Source organism: Leptosomus discolor, chromosome Z (genome assembly GCF_034619465.1).
Source record: "Leptosomus discolor isolate bLepDis1 chromosome Z, bLepDis1.hap2, whole genome shotgun sequence".
Classification (NCBI taxonomy): domain Eukaryota; kingdom Metazoa; phylum Chordata; class Aves; order Leptosomiformes; family Leptosomidae; genus Leptosomus; species Leptosomus discolor.
In genome coordinates, this window is record NC_141419.1 from 17,284,821 (window position 1) to 17,304,993 (window position 20,173).

The 20,173-nt window shown below is 41.2% G+C and overlaps 1 protein-coding gene across 1 annotated transcript in view; it reads left to right on the plus strand.

Annotated features, from left to right (window-relative positions):
* The window catches only part of GRIN3A (glutamate ionotropic receptor NMDA type subunit 3A), a 70,473-nt gene that overhangs the window by 39,210 nt on the left and 11,090 nt on the right, over positions 1–20,173 (plus strand). Inside the window, exons 4-6 of the mRNA XM_009949482.2 lie at positions 11,685–11,830; positions 13,268–13,383; positions 15,715–15,866. Of these exons, the coding sequence (XP_009947784.2) occupies positions 11,685–11,830; positions 13,268–13,383; positions 15,715–15,866 (414 nt within the window). The remainder of the gene's footprint in view (positions 1–11,684; positions 11,831–13,267; positions 13,384–15,714; positions 15,867–20,173) is intronic.

A 20,173-nucleotide genomic window follows, 5' to 3' on the forward strand; every position in this document is an offset into this window, starting at 1 on the left:
TGGGAAAAATTAAAACGCATTTTTCAGGATTAGAAACCTGGTATCTAAAGTCAATATTGGCACGAATATCTGTGCTCTGTCTTCTGCTTAAAAAAAAGACAAAGTTAGAATAAATGCCTGAATAAATAGCATCTGCCTTTCTACAGAAATTCGTGTTACAACAGGGATGTTTCATTGACCAAGCAGTACAGTGTTTTAGCAGTTGCTCATTCCAGCTCAACAAAGGAAACATGCTTTGTCAGAGTGCCTGGTAGACCAGGTACACTGTTGTATGAGCTGACTTCTTTACAAGGTCAGTAAGCCTATAGGCATGCAGACTAGCAGCCTGCCTTTGGGCTGGTCTGGTGCTTGTCCTACCTACCTGGAGACATCTGGCTTTATTCCTGACCTTATCTCCCAGACCTGCTTATCACCTTGTTTGTTGTATAGCTTAGCCACTTGGTGTTGTCATTATACTTGGTTGCAGTTAGAAAAGCCACCACACAAAGTTTTTATCCGTCACTGGGGCCAGTGTGCATTTTCACAGTGGCAAGACAAGGTTGCAATAGGTAACTCCTTAAAACAGAGCTGGAGCAGCTAAGTGCGCAGATAGGGACAGATAAGTCTAGGACAGCTGGCCACTGTTGTCTATTTCCTGATTGACAGGAGGTGATTGCATTACAGATCTACATCAGCAAGCTGAGTACGCAGCCTTGCAGGCACTGAGCTGAGCAAAGAAGGGGTGCATTGATAAGCAAGGGGCTCTGGACACAAAAAAGAGAATTTGCTACCATTCTGCTTCAGAAGCATGTATCTTTATGTCTCTTTTAGCCAGTCTTGTGACAAGTCCAGATATTTTATGTTTCAGTTTCCAGTATGGCTTCCATAAAGTGGTGCTATCTGCATGTGAGTAATGTAGGTCTCAGTGCCGCAAGGAAAAGAATTATCTGTGAGTACATAGTGTCAGTGCTTTCCTTTGCCTAGCGAACCTGCAACAAAGGCCTGGATCCAGTAAAACTCTTCATTATTAAATTCAAAATAGGGTCTTGTGTTACAGGATCTCCCCAGGGAGTGGGTGTTTTTAGTGGCAAGGGGACTTGAAGCAGGGACTTTGCTTTCAGGCTTCTAATGAAAAAGCACATGTTGGAGATACACCATAAAGTCAGGAGCGTATTGAGTAGTTCAGATTATCTGAGCCAAAATAATTTGGAAGGACAGAGGACAGAAGAAACATTTCAAACATGCCAACCAAAAAGCATACAACAGCAGAAGCTGAAGAGCTGGACAGATTTTCCATAAGGTGATGCAATGCCTGGCCTTTCTTTCTGCTAAAAGTGTCAATTCTTTCAACAATATAGAGCTTTTCAGGTGCTTCGTGAGCATTGTCACTGCTGCAGCAGCTGTCAGCTGTTCTTTGCCGTCTTTAGGATACACTTGAGTAGCTTGCCTGTTAATTTACTGTCGTTATATTTTGACTTCTCTGGATCAATTTACCTTCAAAACACCCTTTGACAATGGCAAAGTTCCTTTCCACATTGTATTTTGATAGAAAATACTGAACCTATTGACATTCATTTAACAAGAAGGGCTACACCTGTGAATCCCACCAGCAGCAATTTCATTGTGTTATCTCACCTAACTTTACATGTCTGCAGTGGAGACATTACATGTGATTTACTCAAATATGTTTTCACCGTTAGTTGGGAGAGGTAGGTGCTGCAGACACCTACAATCACTTTGACAAGCCCCATCGAGCAAGTCGTTTCAACAGCCTTGGTATGCTTCAGGATTAGTCCTCAGAAATCCCTGCTTCTCTTCTAATCCATTGTCTGACCACTTGCTCTGATGAGCTGTTCATCTTTTTATTACAAAACTAATCACTTTCAGTAATCCAGACAAGGTCTTTCTGAGATTTTGTTGCTCAGCAATTCGATATGTACAATTACCCAGATTTTTGGTTTTAGTTTTAAAATACAAAACGTGAGGATGCAATCTCTTATGTCTGATTTTTAGAGGCCTTATGGCCATTATTATAGCAGTTAAAAACTCCGTGCTACGTGTGTTAAAACAGTCCAGGAATACCAACTAGGAAGCAACTGCAGATGAGCTTTAGCAATCCCAAACCATAGCAAAGGAAAGGTCCCGGCAGCTTCTTGGCCTTTTTCATCATTAGAGGCATGATTCAAATACCCCTGTATTTAATGATATTTTTTCCTCAATTTCAGCAAGCTTTAGAGTGAGGCCATAACTGTTCTGTGTTTATTGATAAATTTTCTTCCTGAAAAAAAGGAAGTCTAGTAAGAATTACACTGAAGAAAATGCTGTTGAAGACTGCCATGGTCTTTCACTGCAGCAACCTAAGAGCAATCATTTCAAGAAGAAGTGGCACTTGCACCGCTATATATTAAATATCTAATGAAATAACATGTATTTAACTATGCATTAAATGCGTTAAATTGTATAGAAAAAAAACCAGGCAACAAACTCAGTGCAGTTAACAGAAATCTTATTGCTCCCGTGGAGTTTAGTATCTGTACAGGACTGCAGGATTCTTTTCTTTTCTTTTTACAACTAAAAGAAGTTGGCTGCAAAATTTATAGAGCATGTTTCTGTGCAGGAAGTCATTGGACACAGGAAGGTCACAACTCACAGCATCATGGCCTGATAATTAATACATGGTGCTCTTCTGAGTTATTAATGAGTCAGTGAAGAATTTGAACTCAAGAGGACTTAAAGTGTCACAGAGACCAAAATAAAAAATGTCAGACAAAGGAGAAATCAAGAATCAAACTCCAGTTAGAATAAAGGCATTGCAGAGCAATCTCAGACGGGAATGAAAGATGCCTGCAGTTTATGGAGGTGAAATCTTGGCTTCTTTAGCTTCCCCATCCAATTTATGGTGGTGAACACTTGACTTGTTTAGCTTCTCCATCACCTCATTAGAGCTTTCTTAAAGTTACAGCTTTGGAGGTTCAGAATGTGTCTTGTTCAGATTTTTATTGTTCTGATATCCAGTTTACCAGACAATGCACTGCAGTGTTCTCCAAATCAAGTTTCCTTTCCCATTGAGACCTGGTTTTCTGTGCCTTCTTGACAACAATTATCTTTTTGGTATCTTTGCGTATTAACCACTACTGCTCCAGGTCTTCACCTACATAGGATGCCTTGTACTGTCACCTACTGTCTTGGCCACTCTTTACCTCACCATGCTAATTCTTTGATCCAAAGAATGTAGGGGTAGAGGTGGAAGGGAGGAAGTCATGCTGTCTTTATTGCACGTGGTAGAGGTCATGGAAACACCAGAAGGAAGTAATGTGTTTTAGCATTTTCTCAGCTGTATTCACATCAGTTTCTTACTCTCAAGCTGCAGTATACCTATATGTCATGTCATTTTAAAGAAAAGGAAAGCAAGCCCACCACCAGAAATAGCAATTGCATCATAGATGGCTCAGACCCTTGCAAGAAATGATGCAAGAAGAGAAATAGGAGATGCTACCGAGAAGTAACTGGCAAAGAGGAGCAGGGAACAGTGAAGGTGTGTAACATTGATATACCGCTTGGCAGATAGAAGGTCATCATACAGCTGACTTAGCAGCATTGAGGGTATTTATTATTGTTCACAAAAGTTACAGCCATTGTAATCTATAAACAGAGACTTGGATACTAGCCTGGCTCACCTTCCTAGTGATGGAAGTCCTCAGTTAGCTCCCATACTGATCCCCTGGATTTCAGGGATGCCAAGGGGTCAAGCCCTCTAGGAAAAAAGTAGTTTTCATTGAGTGCAATAAGATTTTAGTGAACACCGGGCAAAGTCAAATACTGTTGTCTGTGTTTCACTGTGCAAGAGGTCAAGGCATCCAAATGAGTCCATCATTTTTCTTTCACACTTTGTGCTTAACACATGCCTCACTGTTCCAAACTGATTCCAAGAAGGAAAAAAATAACATTTAGTTCCAATGTTGGATCTGTCAGTAATCCTTCTGACTTAGCTTCATTTGATGCTTTTGAACCAAAAGCCAATAGCAAATAACATATTTAAGAAATTAAGACTGCTGGTAGGCAGTTCCACAATCTGCAATTGGAAGCCTCTTTGTCCCAGTAACTGTGAACCGTTTGCAACACGAAACTGTTGTTTGTTCTTTTCCTGGAACCCACAGAGTGCTAGCCTTGCCTGACGAGTTTAGAGAGTGTCACCGCAGAGGATTCTGTTCGGCCCTGGTACCTGGGGGACAATTGCCGTATGGCCAGGGGGCAGAAGGACTGACAGTGTTGCCCTAATCAACCAGCAACAGCTGGAGCAGGAGAAATTTGTAAGAAAAAGGATTTGAGAGGTGATTGTTTTAAAGGCGTGACAGCTTTTCATCTGCAGACCTGAGACTCGGGATGGAAGGACAAGAGGGATTATTTAACCAGATGTCTCGCATGTCTCTTTCGTAGTTTGAGCATGTGTTCAGCCAAACAGCTCTCCTTCCCTTGCTTCTGATTTGAAATGAACTTCACCTTCCTTAGAGCAGCATTACTCCTATTTTACAGGTAGGAAGCAGAAGAACATGGTCGATGGAGTGACTCAGTCTGGAGCATTTTTACGGCTACTTTGTGCTGCTGAAGTACAACTGGAAACAGTGCCTGTTGGGAAGTACATCCCTTTTTCTTCCTTGGTCTATCCAGTTTTCCTACAATATTTTTTACATACTGTCTTACAGTTCTCAGCTCTCCCGGAATAAATCCCAGCTGAAAGATCCTTCTGTACAGAAAACTCTTTAAGTGCTATTAAGAAACAGTGATAAACAGACAAGAATTCGGTTCTTATCGAGCTTTTTGGACTAAAACACTGCCCAGCAACTCAATCAGCTGGGCAGTCTTCAGAAATTAACCTACCTACAACAGAGTCCCCAGTCACATCCCTTAGCTGTGCAGCTTCTGCAGCACACAGGGGAGCAGAGCAGATCTTATAATTAATTATTAGCACTCACACATGGAGCGTCAATACAGAGGCTTTGTATTTTTAAACACAGACTTAAGTCACATTTCTTTTTCATGTATGCTCTTGTTGCAGTGCAGGGGAATAAACTGTCAGTACCAGACTGTGCGTTTGTTTCTAGATTGAAACTGCTTATTGACCTCAATGCAGCTGTAAAGATTTATGCCAACTAATGACCTAACTGAGTTGGATTCAAAGTGACAGGATTTTAACAAAATCTGACATTATCCTGGCAAACCAAGAATCGGCTCCACTCAGGCTTTTTGCAGCAGAGGAGGGAAAGTGAGCTTTCAAATGTATTCTGCATGCACCATCTTCTGGAGGCCTTGGGAACATCTTCACTTCCCAAGCTTTAACACATGGGACAGTTTCTGAACAACATCACCACTTACAGAAGTTCAGCTGTGAATTTTCTTCTGCTAAAATTTGAAATTCATGTGCTTCACTGTGAATAATTTTATTTGCTTTCATCTCCCTCTGCACCCCATAAATATTCACTAGTTAGTTTTCAAAAACTCTTGCAGATAAGTAGGGAAAAGCCCATGAACAGAGTTCTACATTGGTTTTTGGTGGGTTTTTTTTGCTTGGTTTGTTCTTTTTCCCCTGAAACTTTGCTTAGCACTATGAATTGCATTTCTTTTATCAGTGGGTCATGAGAAATCTATTAGCAGCTAGATGACCACCTAAATGTATTGGTTTTGTAAGGCAAGGTGAAATGCTGTGCTTCTTATGCCAAAGACAGAAGACTGATTGCACAACAGCAGATCTCTAAAAGTATGTCAGTTCTTCACAGCAGAGCAGACCACTTAATGGTACCCCTCTCCAGTGATTAGCAACTCAAACTGAAGAGTTTTTCAAGATTCTGCAGCAGTTCCCTGGCAGGGATCATGCTGGCACTAAAGCCATTCTGCTGATGTACGAGGTGGCCGTTAAACATAACACTTGTACCAAGTAACCAGCACTGTCATGGGGCAGAGATACCAAAACCTTTTTATAATATTTTTTCCTCAGAAGCTGTTGTAAAAGTTAGGAAAATGTTTCCAGCCATGTTCCCTCTTTCTGTACTCTATTATAATTAAAAAGCAGTATTGTAGATGGTGGTAAAAGCTGAATCCATGTTAGCTCTGCATCTGTCACTGCAGGGTGCAGTCACTGGCACTGCACTACACAGTATGCTGCATGGCCCTTTTCTCATTTTCCTCAAAGAATAATTCATGGAGTTGAATTTTGGAAAGAAGAGGCTAACTGAATGAATGATGAAATAATTTTAATGATTTGAGATGCCGATTAGAAATAGAGTTCCTGAAGCATTTTTCCTCCAGCCAGCTATCAAGATGCACAGCATCATTCTGAATCAGATTCAGTGAGGCAGTAAGTGCACCCCATAAATCAAGTACTGGGAAAGCATTTCCTAGATTTCAGTCACTTCATTACTTATAGAAAATAGCCATAATTTCACTTCCCAACAGTTGCTCCGTTTAGACCTTCCTTGTCTCTTCACAGCTCCCAGCAAGCTCAAACTCCATGGGATCAGAAGGCAATATTGTATTGCCTGCTTTTTTGGAGCTGAGGCCATCTTTCACTGTATTTATATTCTGAGTATATGGGGTTCTTATGCGCTGCAAAAATACACAACAACCAAGTGTGATGCAAATGTCAAAACAATAGACATAACAACCAGGGCACCAAGCGGGGAAAAGTCTTTGATCAAATCTCCTAGCTTTGCAGCACTGAAAGGTCATACAGATGCCGAAACGTGCTAGAAAGACCTCAAAACCCATAAACCCAACATTGGAGTATGTCAAGGTTAACAGCTGGCAGTATCTCATGCATTTTCCTTTTAAATCCTAGCTTGCATAGGATTATTTCTATGCCTGGGTTTTTTCAAGTCTGAGTCTAGGTGTTCTCAGCCTAGCTGGTGGCACTGAATGCAATTGCACCGTATTAATAAACTGGAATGTGCAAGTAATACGAAATCCTTGGCATTCTGGATTGTATTTTCCTGTTTCTGCTCCTTTGGTTTTATCGCATTGGTATTTTCATGCATGATTGGCACCCAAGCCATAGATGTATGCAGATGCCCAATTCTTCTCAACATCTTCCCAAATAAAATAAGTTCTCCCCCTCCCACTCAGCAGATGTTTTGACAACAGAAAACAGAAACCAAGAAGACCTAGAAGTAAGGTGCCAAGCCAAGGGAACGGGTAGCTACAGTATTTGCTTTGGGCAGTAAGCAGCACAAACGTCATTTGTCTAGTAGTGCAATGCTATACATGGTACAGAAGATTCTGAGAAGTCCAAAAGCTTCTCCTGGTGCTGTCAGAGAAGCTGGATGTTCTGTAGAGCTCTTGAGTTTCCTAAAACACTACGTGACCTCCCTGTCTCAGTGCTCAAGCGTCCCAACAACCATTTCACCTCCTGAGCACTTGGAAGCATTCGCATTAGCCCTTGTTTTCTTACCCAGTGTAAGAAAACATTACCCCTTGTTTGTTTTCTTACCTTTGCTATGTTTTCTTGAACAGTGAGACTTGTTCTTGGAAATACTATCACAGCCCATGCATCCCACAGTAGATACTGTCCTTAGAGGTCACAGGGACAGAATTGGCATTCCAATTCTAGAAAGCATACTCACTTCCAGAGCACTTTAGCCTTTCTCATGCACCTTCATCATGCACTTCCAGCAGCATTTCCTAGTCCTCCCTCCCAAGAGCTCTGTCTTCATAGAAGGTGGGTCATCTTCCTGAACCATTTCTCCGTGACCTATGCAGCAAGATCCTCTGGTCTTGGCATTCCACAGACCTGAACCTGTGAAGTCAAGAGTACTGATTCAAGATGACAAATGTTCAGCCCCCTCTGGGACTACATCCATCTGCTGCGAGGGCTGTCATGACCACCTCTTGAGTTTGGCCAACATACTAACCCAGATCCAAATGGGAGGTCACCAAATGGGACTCACAACTTCCTGTGAAATAGCTATCTCACAGTAAACTGGGGAGATGGTTCTAACAATTTGGGATGTGCCTAAGTAGTATAGCCACTCATGGTATACACCAGTGCTTCAGATACAACACTCAGTTAACTAATATTAAATCCCCAATCTCCAGTATTTGAGCTGCAAAAATGATATTGTTAGCTGCCTGGGACTACAGGGTTAGCCTAGTGGCTGAGGAGCAATTATATTTAGGAGTAATGACTTTTCTAAAAAACAGTGATTTCCTTGTTCCCAGGTCATCAAAAGGGAGGTCTGGCAGTTAAAGAGGCCGATAAAGAGGGATATATTGTCTGTACACATAACTGTCTTTACATCTTGTTCAATGAATTGTCAAGCTGGGACTTCCCTGAAAGCTTCTCTCTAGGTCAAAACAAACCCTGTTCTTTCAATTTCTTACAGCCATAGAGGTCTGCTTTTTGAGAGACCTTGTAAGGTTAGCTAAGCTGTGTGCCAAGGAGACTCATGTCTGGAGATGGATATGCAGCTATTGCATTCATTTATTTTTAATCATGCTTGAATCACCAGCAGATCTCCTGATACTCTACAGGTACAAAAAGTGTCAACAGTTCCTAGTGCCTATTACCTGCTTTGGGATGGTTATTCACCTTTCACACTGACTGAGCTTTGAATGAAAAAACACAGTAGAGTATACACAGAAGTGTAGTCTGCATGTACTAGAAATGCCTATAATCTGGACAGCTATTTCTTCTTAGTAAGACAGCTTTCATGTTTGCTGTTACTGATAAAAAGCAAGTAATTATCTCCCCCAAATCACCAGTTAAAAAAAAAAAAAAAATCCATTCTTGATTTTTCAACTGCTGATTTTTCAGAGTTCATGATTTCTCTGAAGCCCTAGGCATTAGGATTCTGTTGTTAATTTAAATAAAACAGAAAGACTATTTCAATATAGGACTCTTAGTATATAAGAAACACAAAAGAAACAGAGCATGAGAAACAGAAGAGATCAGTAGAAAAAGAGACAACTAGTAAGGCAAGACTCACAGGAAGACTACGACATTTACATATCCTGACGGAACACAGATATTTATGGTTTCCATCTTTTCACAGAATCTTCCCTGGAGAGGACTACAGAAAGTAAGAAAGCAGCAGTGACAACTGATAAGTCTTGTTTCCATCCTGAAGTTCCTGTCTTCTGTTGAGCAAGTAACCCTTAGCAGTTTTAGCAGATTAGCAGTGACGGTAGGGCAGGTAGTCCATTATCTGGTTTTGGCATAATTTTGTGTTGTTAATTCAGTCTTCATATAGCTACAAGCAAACCTTTTCCTCATGTAGATAAGCAGCAATAAGAAGAAAACAGAAGTCCCAAAAGACATAGAGGATTAAAACACTATTAATGTTTATCCTCCATAAAAGGAGTCAAGAATCATCAAATACAAAGTTGCAGACACGTAATTATGCTTAAGAAAAAGCATAGATTACCAGAAGCAGGTAGAGCATAGGGTGCAAAGGATCACTACGTAACTTCCTTACATAGACTTTCCAAGACTTCCCACCAGACATATGGTGTTGCTAGAGACAGGATATTAAGCCAGATGGACTTTTCATCTAATACATATTCCAATTTTGTCATCGTTTTTGGTGAAACTTAACAATATGCCCAACACAAAGCAAAGCACGAACAGTCCTGAATAAAGTATTTGGAACAGAAAATCTCGTGGAGGTGTAGTTTACTCTCTGTTTTGTACTAGCTTTTCTCATGAAGTTTTAAATAATTACCTAGATGTAGTCACTGGTGACAGTCTGAGTGAGGGATACTTTCCAGTGAAGTCAGGCATCAGCAGTCTTTGTGTACAAATCAGATGTTGCACTGCAATTGGTATCACTAGGTGGGCTGCAAATACCACAACAAACACCTGAGTTGACTTGGAAGGTGGCAGTATGGTTCAGTGTTGAGACTCAGTGGGTTTTTTGGTCTCTTCACTGAAATTGCCAAGAAATAAAACCTAAAAAAATAGTACTGACCGTGGTGAGGAGCTTCTTGGGACAGAGAGTGCATGGAGCCCACTCCAAGCTCACTCTTTAAGCAGATCATCTTCACTGTCTTGATACTAGACCTAGATTTAGGTTGGCAGCATTGTGCTGGAAGTCTCCATGATGTATTGTCACAGCACAACTCTGTTATTTATGTCTCTGGCACTTGAATGCTTCTTCCACTCTCCCAGGCAGGAACGTTTCCCTCTGTGCCCACAGTTGTGGCACAGCATGCACTATGGCCAGCTCCAGATGGAAGCACACCCTACATTGCGTGTCCCATGGTCATCCAGACCAGAACACCTTGAAAAACATGCCAAGACACCCTCTGTGCCCACAGCTTTGCGCTTACCTGCAGGTCTGGTTTGCAACACAGGGACCAGATCAGCAGAGCACAATGTGGAAAGAACCTGCCCACTTTCCAAATAAAAATTACCAGAAATAAAGTATATTTGTAGCTTCCAGGACATCAAAATACCATCCAAAAGACCTTTTTCTGTTCCTTTTCAGACTGATCTAGATGACTGTGCATTTACATCCTACCTCTGTTACTCTTAAAAAAGCTGGGAATACTCTTATCCATGAGGTCACTGAAGAGGAGTGGGAAAGGTCTTTTGTATGGCTTTGTGTTGCCCTACACTCTGTTTGGCGTAGATGGTAATGCAGAGAGACAGATGGACCGGCAGAACACCTCTTTGCTTGGTCTTTGCAAAGCAGAGCATGGCTATGGTGAGATCATCTTTGTGAAGACGATGAGCTTCATGGGAAGCAGACAGAACATAACTACTTGAGCCTTAGCTTTATTTGGCTTCCTGTGTTCTGAAAGTTTGACCGTTTAGAGGCTGGTACATTGCTGAAGGCTTTACAATTAGTGTGGGCTTGGCAACACTCAGCCATCTCAAGGAAGTGTTTTGCATAGTAGAGAACACTGCCTGACACCTCCACTGTAATTTGAGAATTTCCCCACGAGTCACTAAACTCCAAAGACAAACAGGGTACTTGAGAAACAGAGGTCTGTGAAGCTTGTGAACATCCAGGCTACTCAGGGCTTTAATACCAAAGGTGGAGTCAGTTGTCGAAAGGAAAGGACACAGAGCTACAAAAATCGTCTGTATGTGTATAGCCTGGTAATCAAGCTTACAGCCTGGGCTATGCTGAGGGGTATTCTTCCTCCGTCTCACTGCCAAGGGAGACTTTTTGGTGTCCACAACACTTCAGTCCCTAGTTTCTCTGTGGAGAGTGGCAGCAAAGAGAGCAGTGGTCTGTGGTATAGTGTCTAGGCTTCTGTAAATGAAACGGTGGTGCTACCCTGCTGCAGAAGACTAAATCTCATCCTTCAGGAGTCAATAAAAGACATTCTGCTGAAACAAATCCAGACTGTGGGTCCTTCGCTGGCTGCCTGGGTCCCTGAAGTGGATCCTAGCAAGCCTAGAGCTACTCATGACACTTCCTGAAATATTGACTAACATCCAATTAAACACCTGGATTTGGGGGTTCAGGGTGTCTCAAGGGAAGAGTTTTTGACATTTGAAGAAAATCCTGAGTACACAAACAGGCTAATGAGTCACCTGATAAGTCTTTTCAAACTTTTTCTGTGATGTGGAAAGCTGACTGCAGGAAAACATCAGAGGCAGGTCTCTGAATGCTCAGAATTTCTGAAAAGCTGTTCACACATAAGGCCAAGATACCAGATGTGAAGGAGGCAAGTGACTCTGCTAATCTGTAATTTCATCTCCTCAGCTCCACCACCCATCCCAAGGGTTTCGGTTTGGAACCGTGAGAGAAAGCAGCGCAGAAGACTATGTGAGGCAAAGCTTCCCAGAGATGCATGAGTACATGCGACGGTACAATGTTCCTGCAACCCCAGATGGAGTGGCATATCTAAAGTGAGACTCTGGATGCAACAGCAGATCTGGTCCCTTGACCGGAATGCGTGGCAGTGAGATGGTGATGGGTTTCCCACTTTCGGTGTCATTTATCCCACAAAACAGTCATTGAAGGGTCTGTGGCAGATAGAGGAGAAAACACATAATCACCTGGAGGGAGCAATACTTGGAGAGCAAACTGGCATAGCACCAGCTGGAGTGTTCCCAGGAGAGGCAGCGCTTCACCTTAACTACTAGGCTGCCATCAAGCATGGGCAGCGTATAAATCCTGACAGGTTTCTGGGCTTGGGAGCCCTTCATCATGCAGTGAGAAACATTCAGAAAAAAAAAATGGCAGTCCAAGCAAAAGCTGTGAATGAGGTTCATCAGCCTCTTCAGCATGCTGGGAAGAGAGAAGGTTCTCAGAGGGAAACCTTAAAGCATTTATCATTAAAATTAATAAAAGAAGCATTTGACTGGTAAAATGTAATAAACACCAAGTCTTTTTGCTTTAGGGAATCATGGTATATCACTGTGTTTCAGAGACATTTATGCCTAACAGTCCGGGGTCATGCTCTGCCAGGAAACAGGAGAGGTGATAATAAGCCTGAAATAATTCATCCATTTTACACATAGAAGTTGCATAACAGATGGCCTGAGAATTTTTCACCAGAAGTTGTTTCCTGTTTACATATTTTTCCCAGACCAATCCTAATGATAATTAAGATACATGGCAATTACTTTGAGTTAAACTGGAATCAATCCATCGAAATCAATGACGTAATGTAACTTCACATCAGGAGAACACCTGGAGCTTTAGGGTGACAAGAGTGGAGGGTGCAGTCCCTAGATCAGATGAGAACAGGCACTGGAACTGTTCTTTTATATCAGCATTTTATGTAAGCATGCTATTCATAAGTGATTATGTTAGTAAAATTCAGTCCTCTGTGTTCATGAAGACTGAACATAGAGAAAAGCTTGATTGGGTGAAGGAAATCAATTTACCTCATATTCAAGGAGAAAGAAGGAGAAACACCTTTGTATGAGTTACCCACCTGCATTTTTGCTCTAATGACCGTAACTTTAACATCACAAAGAAACCAAGATAGCCCTAGTATTTTAGTAGTTTTTGTTCTTTTCCAACAAAGATTTGTGCTACCTTTCAGTTGAGTCAAAGTCTCACATATTGTAGTATTTTCCATCTTTCAGATCACCAGTATTTCACGGGAGCAAAATAAGTCCTATGCCTGTTTTCCTGCTCTAGATGCACAAAGCTTACATTTCATGCACAATTCCCTTCTTCAAAATGTAAATCAGGTTTGCATTTAAAATAGCAGTCTCTGGTCTCTGTTTTCATTCAGCAGTCTTCCAGAGAACTGCACAGATAAATATTCAGTGAGCATCACTGAGTCTTAGACTGTGAAGTGATTCTGTTTCTGACTTTGATGCTGAATACAGGCATGATCCGGAGAAACTCGATGCCTTCATCATGGATAAAGCTCTCTTAGATTATGAAGTATCAATAGATGCAGACTGCAAGCTTCTAACTGTGGGAAAACCCTTTGCCATTGAAGGTAATAATCTGTTTTATAACATACTGCTCTATTTCTCATGTGTTGCATTTGCTTTATTGTGATTTGGTATTCTCGGTGAAGGCATGCAGATGAAACTGTGGACCCCTTGAAGATTATGGTCAAATTCTCAGTGATTAAGCAGAACAAAAGTTTCACCCTTTTTTCTGGTTTTTGAGCTTTCAGGTCACTTGTACCATCTGTTGCCATGCTCTATATAGGAATTATTCAAAGTGGTCAGACAGTCCATCTCCAAACAAGTAGGTTTCACAGTGCATTTCACTGCTCACAATGAGGTAAAGTAGCTCCTGAAATGAGGCTTGCTTTTTGTAGGCTCACTTTCATTATACATGTTCAAAATCCAGTGAAAAGTGTTCAAAATTCCGTTCTACAGTTTCACTCTCATCTGAAGCAGATAAATACTGTTTCCGTTTTAAAGGTCAGCTTAAGATTCCCTCTGACTCTGTAGCTAATTGAAGCTAAAGAAGGGAGCGTACCCTGGTATGTAGCCTCCTGCAGCCCTGATGTATTTATTATTAGCAAGAACAGATCGGAAGGCAGCCTGAAAGCAAGGCTGGTCTGAAGCTGCCTCCAGCACAGGTGAGCACATTAGCAGCTATTGGACTTCAGGTATCACTTTTGTGATAGATGGCCAGTGAATATGATTGAATCTCCTTCTTTCCTCGCCTCCAAGGGCAATCACTCTGGCCGCTCCCATCACGCATTAAAACAACCTCCTTCAGAAATGTTCAAATCTGATTGAGGAAGGCAGTATCCTAAATGAAGGCCAGAGGAAGGTGAGCGTTTTAATTATTTCAGCTACAGGTCACCAGCACTAGGCATTTTGCAGAACGCCCCTTTTTGCTATACTTCAACAGTGTCTCCCATTTGAATTCACACGAGAGACCTGAAAGCAATCCATTTTCTTCTTTTTTTTCCGTTATCAGGAAGGATGGATACGCAGAGAGCTGCTCAGGCTGTAGCAGGATTTGTGTGTGTGCAGCTGCATGTTTCACCATGCATGTGCAATCTGATAAATATTCCGTTTCAGAAAGGTCATCTCTACTGAAGTAAACCAGCAGCTTCCACAACTTTGAATCAAGTAAAGCAAATTTTAATACAGAAAAAACAAACCCCAAACTAAATGTTTTTGCGTAACTGGACTTCATATCACCTAATTACAAAACACTTCAATATGCTGAAAATGTGGTATTCATGAACCCTAGCTATGCCTTCTCTGAAACCATTCCTTCAATGTTAGAAAATATATTCAGGTGGAAATACAAGGACAATGTACAAAAATCAGCAGGACAGGAGATTATTGTGTTGTAGGTACACATATCACCATATCACTCTGCGTCATTGAAAAGCAAGCTACTGTGATGAAATTTACCACTCATGTACATACATGGGTTTTTTCTTTCTTCCTGTGCTGTTTTCTTTTTAAAGGAAACAGTCTAAAATTCTGAATTGGGAACTGAAAAACAAAAATCCACAGTGGACTGGAAAGGAATCTCTGCAGAAAACTGGCAGGATATCTTTGCATGCAACTGCATGTCTTCCAGGGATTAATCATATTTGTTTTTCTAAAGTCAAAAAACAGATTCTGCAAATTGAAAAACCATATTTAGAGTTACTGAATCTATTTTCACTTACACTGTCCTTTACCAGCATTTTAACGTGCTAAAAGATGACACAGCAGCTAAAAGCTGTGTTTAATACTATCTGAAGGACCATGTCACTGCCAGAGCAGAACTGCACAAACAGAAGGCATAGCCCCGGGGCTTTAAATTATTGTGTGACAACAATTCAGACTGCTTCCGTATACGTTTACATGCACACAGCTCCTCATCAGAAAATACATAGGAAGAAAATGTCACATCTGACACTACAGTCACATCCACTGATCTAAATGTGTAAGAGGATTACAGAATGGTTTACTTGACATTAAGGCCCTTTTGCATTGCTAAAACAAGGAAAAAGAAGAACCCATGGCAAGGGCATGCAAACAGCTGTGTTTCTAGAGACAGGACAGATGTGTTCGTCTATCTGTACCTCAAGTTTTTGAGCCTCCAATCTTACATACTACTTTTGTGGCGTTAATAATTTTGAATTTGCATATCTTGTTTGTATTGGGCTACTTTATTTTGCACAGCAAAAAGTCTTATCACAGCATTCTCAGTCCATAGTAAGCCAGCATCCAGGTTTGAACTGGCTTGCTGAAACAGAATGCCAGCTTGATCTGCCATGCTGGTAGTTGATAGCTGAAGTAAAAATACTTTAGCAAAAAGCAAACAAGTAAGAGAGAGGTGATTGTACTGTTTTTCCTTCTAGGATATGGTATTGGTCTTCCCCCCAACTCTCCGCTCACCTCAAACATCTCTGAACTGATAAGCCAGTACAAGTCCCACGGTTTCATGGATGTTCTGCACGACAAGTGGTACAAGGTTGTTCCATGTGGGAAAAGAAGTTTTGCTGTTACAGAGGTAAGTGATGAATTTGGGTCACATAAGTGAGGATTTGCTCAAGTTGCCAGTTATCTTCCCTTATTCACGATGTGCAGTAGACAACACACATGACAGAGAATGGGCTGCAGCTGAAGGGAAACATTAGGGTTCAAAAGCAAGAGATGCTAAGCCCAGCAGCATTCAGATCAGAGCACAAGAAAAACATCAGCAAGACTGTGCTGCTAAGTTAGGCATGCAGTGCATGCATCAGAGAGCACTTCTGGAGGCAAACGGGGAGTGTAATGTAGCATTAAAAAAAGCGATCTGGCACACTGCACAACAAATCTGTCTGATTCCACTCCATTATGTGTATCACCAGCTACAAGATCCACCAGTGATTTTGGACCATCTCACATGGGGGCGATAGCTAAGATAGCTAATACAGAAACCAACAAGAGCAAAAGAAACAGAGAGAGTGGGAATTTAGTACATCCCAAATTTCTAATATAACCCTGACTGCTTCCTAACATGGGTGGCAGCTACTTGTACCAAAGATAGGACTTCAGCCTAGAAACAGTCCACTAAGATACCATGTTCAGAAGAGAAGCAGGTCTTGCATACAAGTAGATGTATAGGAAATAGAAGTAAATCTCGATGGATTTACATCCTGGTATTAAATCAGAGTTATGCCAGCTTGTGGCAGCAGAAGATGTAGGCCATTATTTATAATAAAAGACGACTCTTATCAGAATAGCAGTTTTTCATCAGGTTCCCTAGACTGTCAAGTAGAACAAGATAAAGTACTGGAATCAAAAGATCCAGCATGCCTGAAGCTTAGAGTATATACTTTTAGCTCAAGGTCTTCCAAAAGACATAGGTTACGTATTCTCACTGGTACAAAACACACAGCCAGAAGTACGATATCTCCTTCTCAGAGAATTCAGCCAAAATTCAACCAACCCTACATATTCCCTGAGAAAGTGGTAGCATGGCCATTCTCCCTTAACAGAGAGGTCCAGTTTCCTAGGGCTCTGACTCACACTGTTCAATGGTCACCTGGGCATCTTGTCTGCTAACCTCTGACTGCTGACTAAATCACTAGCATTTTTTGGAGCTAAAATGAAAATCTTTATTTTAATGCATAAATTGCTGGAGTATTTCTGCATGTCTTACTACATTTTTTACTTTTTCATTAAGATTGTGTCAATATGAAATAAATGATATTTTAACATCAGGCATTTGTAGAAGAAAATTCAATTTATTTTTATAAATGGAACTCAATTCCATTTTCCTTTTTTTTGTGATTAAGTCAACACCAGAAAGCACATTTAAACAACCGTGTGTATTCACTGCTATTTCTGATCTAGCTTATCTGAAGATTATATTATCATCTAACAAGACATGTATATGGGGCATTTTCTTTTTAATGCAGCTGACATGCCTGTTCCTTACAAGCACTTACTCAATGCCCTCTTGTTACTCTGCATTTTAACATAATCTTTTGAATTAAATCTCATGAAAATTACCAGACGGTAATGGTATTGATTATGACAACTGTCTTAAAACTGAAAGCTCTTATAAGCAGAGACAAACACCCTCTTAGTAATTCCCAAGTGATGAGACATAAGGAGCTTCCTGTGATCATAAGAATGTTACTCCAGTAGCTGTATCCAGGGCTGTGTTCTCTGTATTCTTAGAGAAATAGCTAAGCCAGAAAATCAATTCTAAACACTTTCCAGTTAAAAAAATATGGTTTTATTTAGTACTGTTTTTCTCCCAGAATATGTATTTGCTCCTTTAAGCCAGTGGTTTCTAGAGTGGGGAGCGTACAGCCCTTGGGGGTCTGTGAGATGATCCACTGGGTTGCAGGAAGAACTTAAGTAATATGTATATATATTAAAAAATTATAAATAAATATACATATATAGGGGTACATACTCAAAAAGATATTGATAGAGTTGCATGACCAAAAAATGTTTGGAGACCACTGGTCTAAGCCTTAGGATCTCAAGACTGTCTCTAGAAACAGGAAGTTAGGCAATCAGAAAAAGCCAGCAGAAACAACAGACCTCTTGTAAGTGTGCTAAGTCCAGATCTTCCTTTTCCTGAACTTTCCTACTTCTACTGCATTTCCCATGAGCATCCCCTCCTCCTCATCCATTCCTCTTGGCCAAGAACTTGCAGATTTAGAACTTGCAATTTCAAAGCTGAGACAAATTTACTAAACTAAACAGGCCCAAGCAGCAGACACTCTCTAAAGCATAGCTTCCCCATCATTACATCAAGAAGCATGGAAATTATTCCTAGTCTTATCTTTATGTCAGTTTGTATTCTTTACTCCTGTACAGCCAAGCATCTACATTGTTGAACTCCATGCAGTCAGTCACAGTAAAATTCAACAGATTTGCTGAATTGTGGACAATGTTCAACACAGAAGCAGATTAATTCATTTTCAAAAAAGTCTCAGCTTGTAAGTGGATAGATGGATTCACATGGATTATATACGAAACTAAGACCCAGCAATTGCCTTCTGATAGCTAGAGTAAGGCTTTGTATTTTTGTGCATCTTTTTGATAAATTTGGTCTGTGACACACTGCACCTGTTGTCCAAGAGTAATGCCCCCAAAATGGGAGTATACGTAGGTGAAATATTGATCAGTATAGTCTTTAAATGGGTGTCTTTTATTCTTTAGGCTGTACCAAATTCTTACACACTTGCCACTCCTGCCCACCAAGGTTATTTTTTCTTTAGATTTGTTTTGAGATTCGTCTTCCTACTCATCTTTTTTTTTTTAATTTTACACGAGAAAATTATATTTCTTGTGGCAGACCTCATTGCTAGCTTTTTCCACTTCTCTTAGCAGCACTTTGCTCATTCTAAATTGCATCTGAAAACAAAGTTGTCTCAGAAAGGCATGATCCATACTGGGGCTGAAGAATTTGCAGTGACTCCTCAAGCTGAGAAACCAAATACAGATGAGTTTGAAAGTGCAGAAGTCAATAGGGCTTGACTCCACTGTTTTGTATGAACCTCTTCAGCAAAAGCACTTGCCCAAGGCATCTGACTGTGGCCAGCAGCTGTTGGATCATTCATGGGGAAGGCAGCTAACTCAAACTTGGAATGAATTGCTGCAGTGCATCTTACCCTCTCCACCACAAGCAGTTGTTGGTATCAGTGGCTGTTCACGCTGATTGCTAGTCGCTAACAATATCGCTTGAGTGCTCTTAATTTAAAAGCGTCTCAAAGGAATGTCTGTTGTAAATTTGCTAAGTCCCTACTTAGGGCAAAGCATGGTGCAGGAGAGAAGTGCATTAGCAGGGTTACATTTGCACATATTATATCTGGACATAATCAATGTCATTTGTTTCAATTTGCATGCAATACACTTCCCCTTTCCTCTAGCCTACTGTTACTCTCATTAATGCAAATTCAGCAGGAGCCAGGCTCCTAGGACTTTCCACTCCAGCACATTAGCTCCACCCAAGTTTAGGAGAGACTGCAGATTCTTTCTTCCTGCAGCATTTTTGGGAACCAAAATACAGTGAGTTGGCAGGTTTGCAACTTTCTGCTCATGATAGCGAAACAGCTATGGCACTAAGCCACTATGACAGCAGGCAGGGTGGATGGCCTGAACAGGCAAGTGCCTGTCAATTAGCAGCAGTTTTGGCTGTTCGGACCAGGCAGTAATGATCAGGGAAGGGTGTGGAGGAGATGAGCTGGCACATCACGGTTTCTCAAAACAGTGTGAAAAAGAAGGGCCCCTCCTGGTCCAGGCAGTAGTCTGGATACTGTGCATACAGATCGTTTCATAGCTTTTAAGTTACATTTTAAAAGATGCTATTGTTGAAACTACATCTTCTATTTCACTTGGAAGGTTTATATATTTTCTATTTGCAATTGTCGCAGGACAACTGAAGGTCTAGAATTTCACAGAATCACGTGGAATCACAGAGTGGTTGGAGTTGGAAGGGACCTCTGGAGATCATCTGGTCCAACTCCCCCGCCAAAGCAGGTTAGCCTAGAGCAGGTCACACAGGACTGCATCCAGGTGGGTTTTGAATATCTCCAGAGAGGGAGACTCCACAACCTCCCTGGGCAGCCTGTTCCAGTGCTCTGCCACCCTCAAGTAAAGAAGTTTTTCCTCATGTTCAAGCGGAACTTCCTGTGCTCCAGTTTGTGCCCATTGCCCCTTGTCCTGTCACTGGGCACCACTGAGAAGAGCCTGGCCCCATCCTCCTGACACCCACCCTTTAGATATTTATAAGCACTGATAAGATCCCCTCTCAGTCTTCTCCAGGCTAAAGAGCCCCAGGTCTCTCAGCCTTTCCTCGTAGGAGAGATGCTT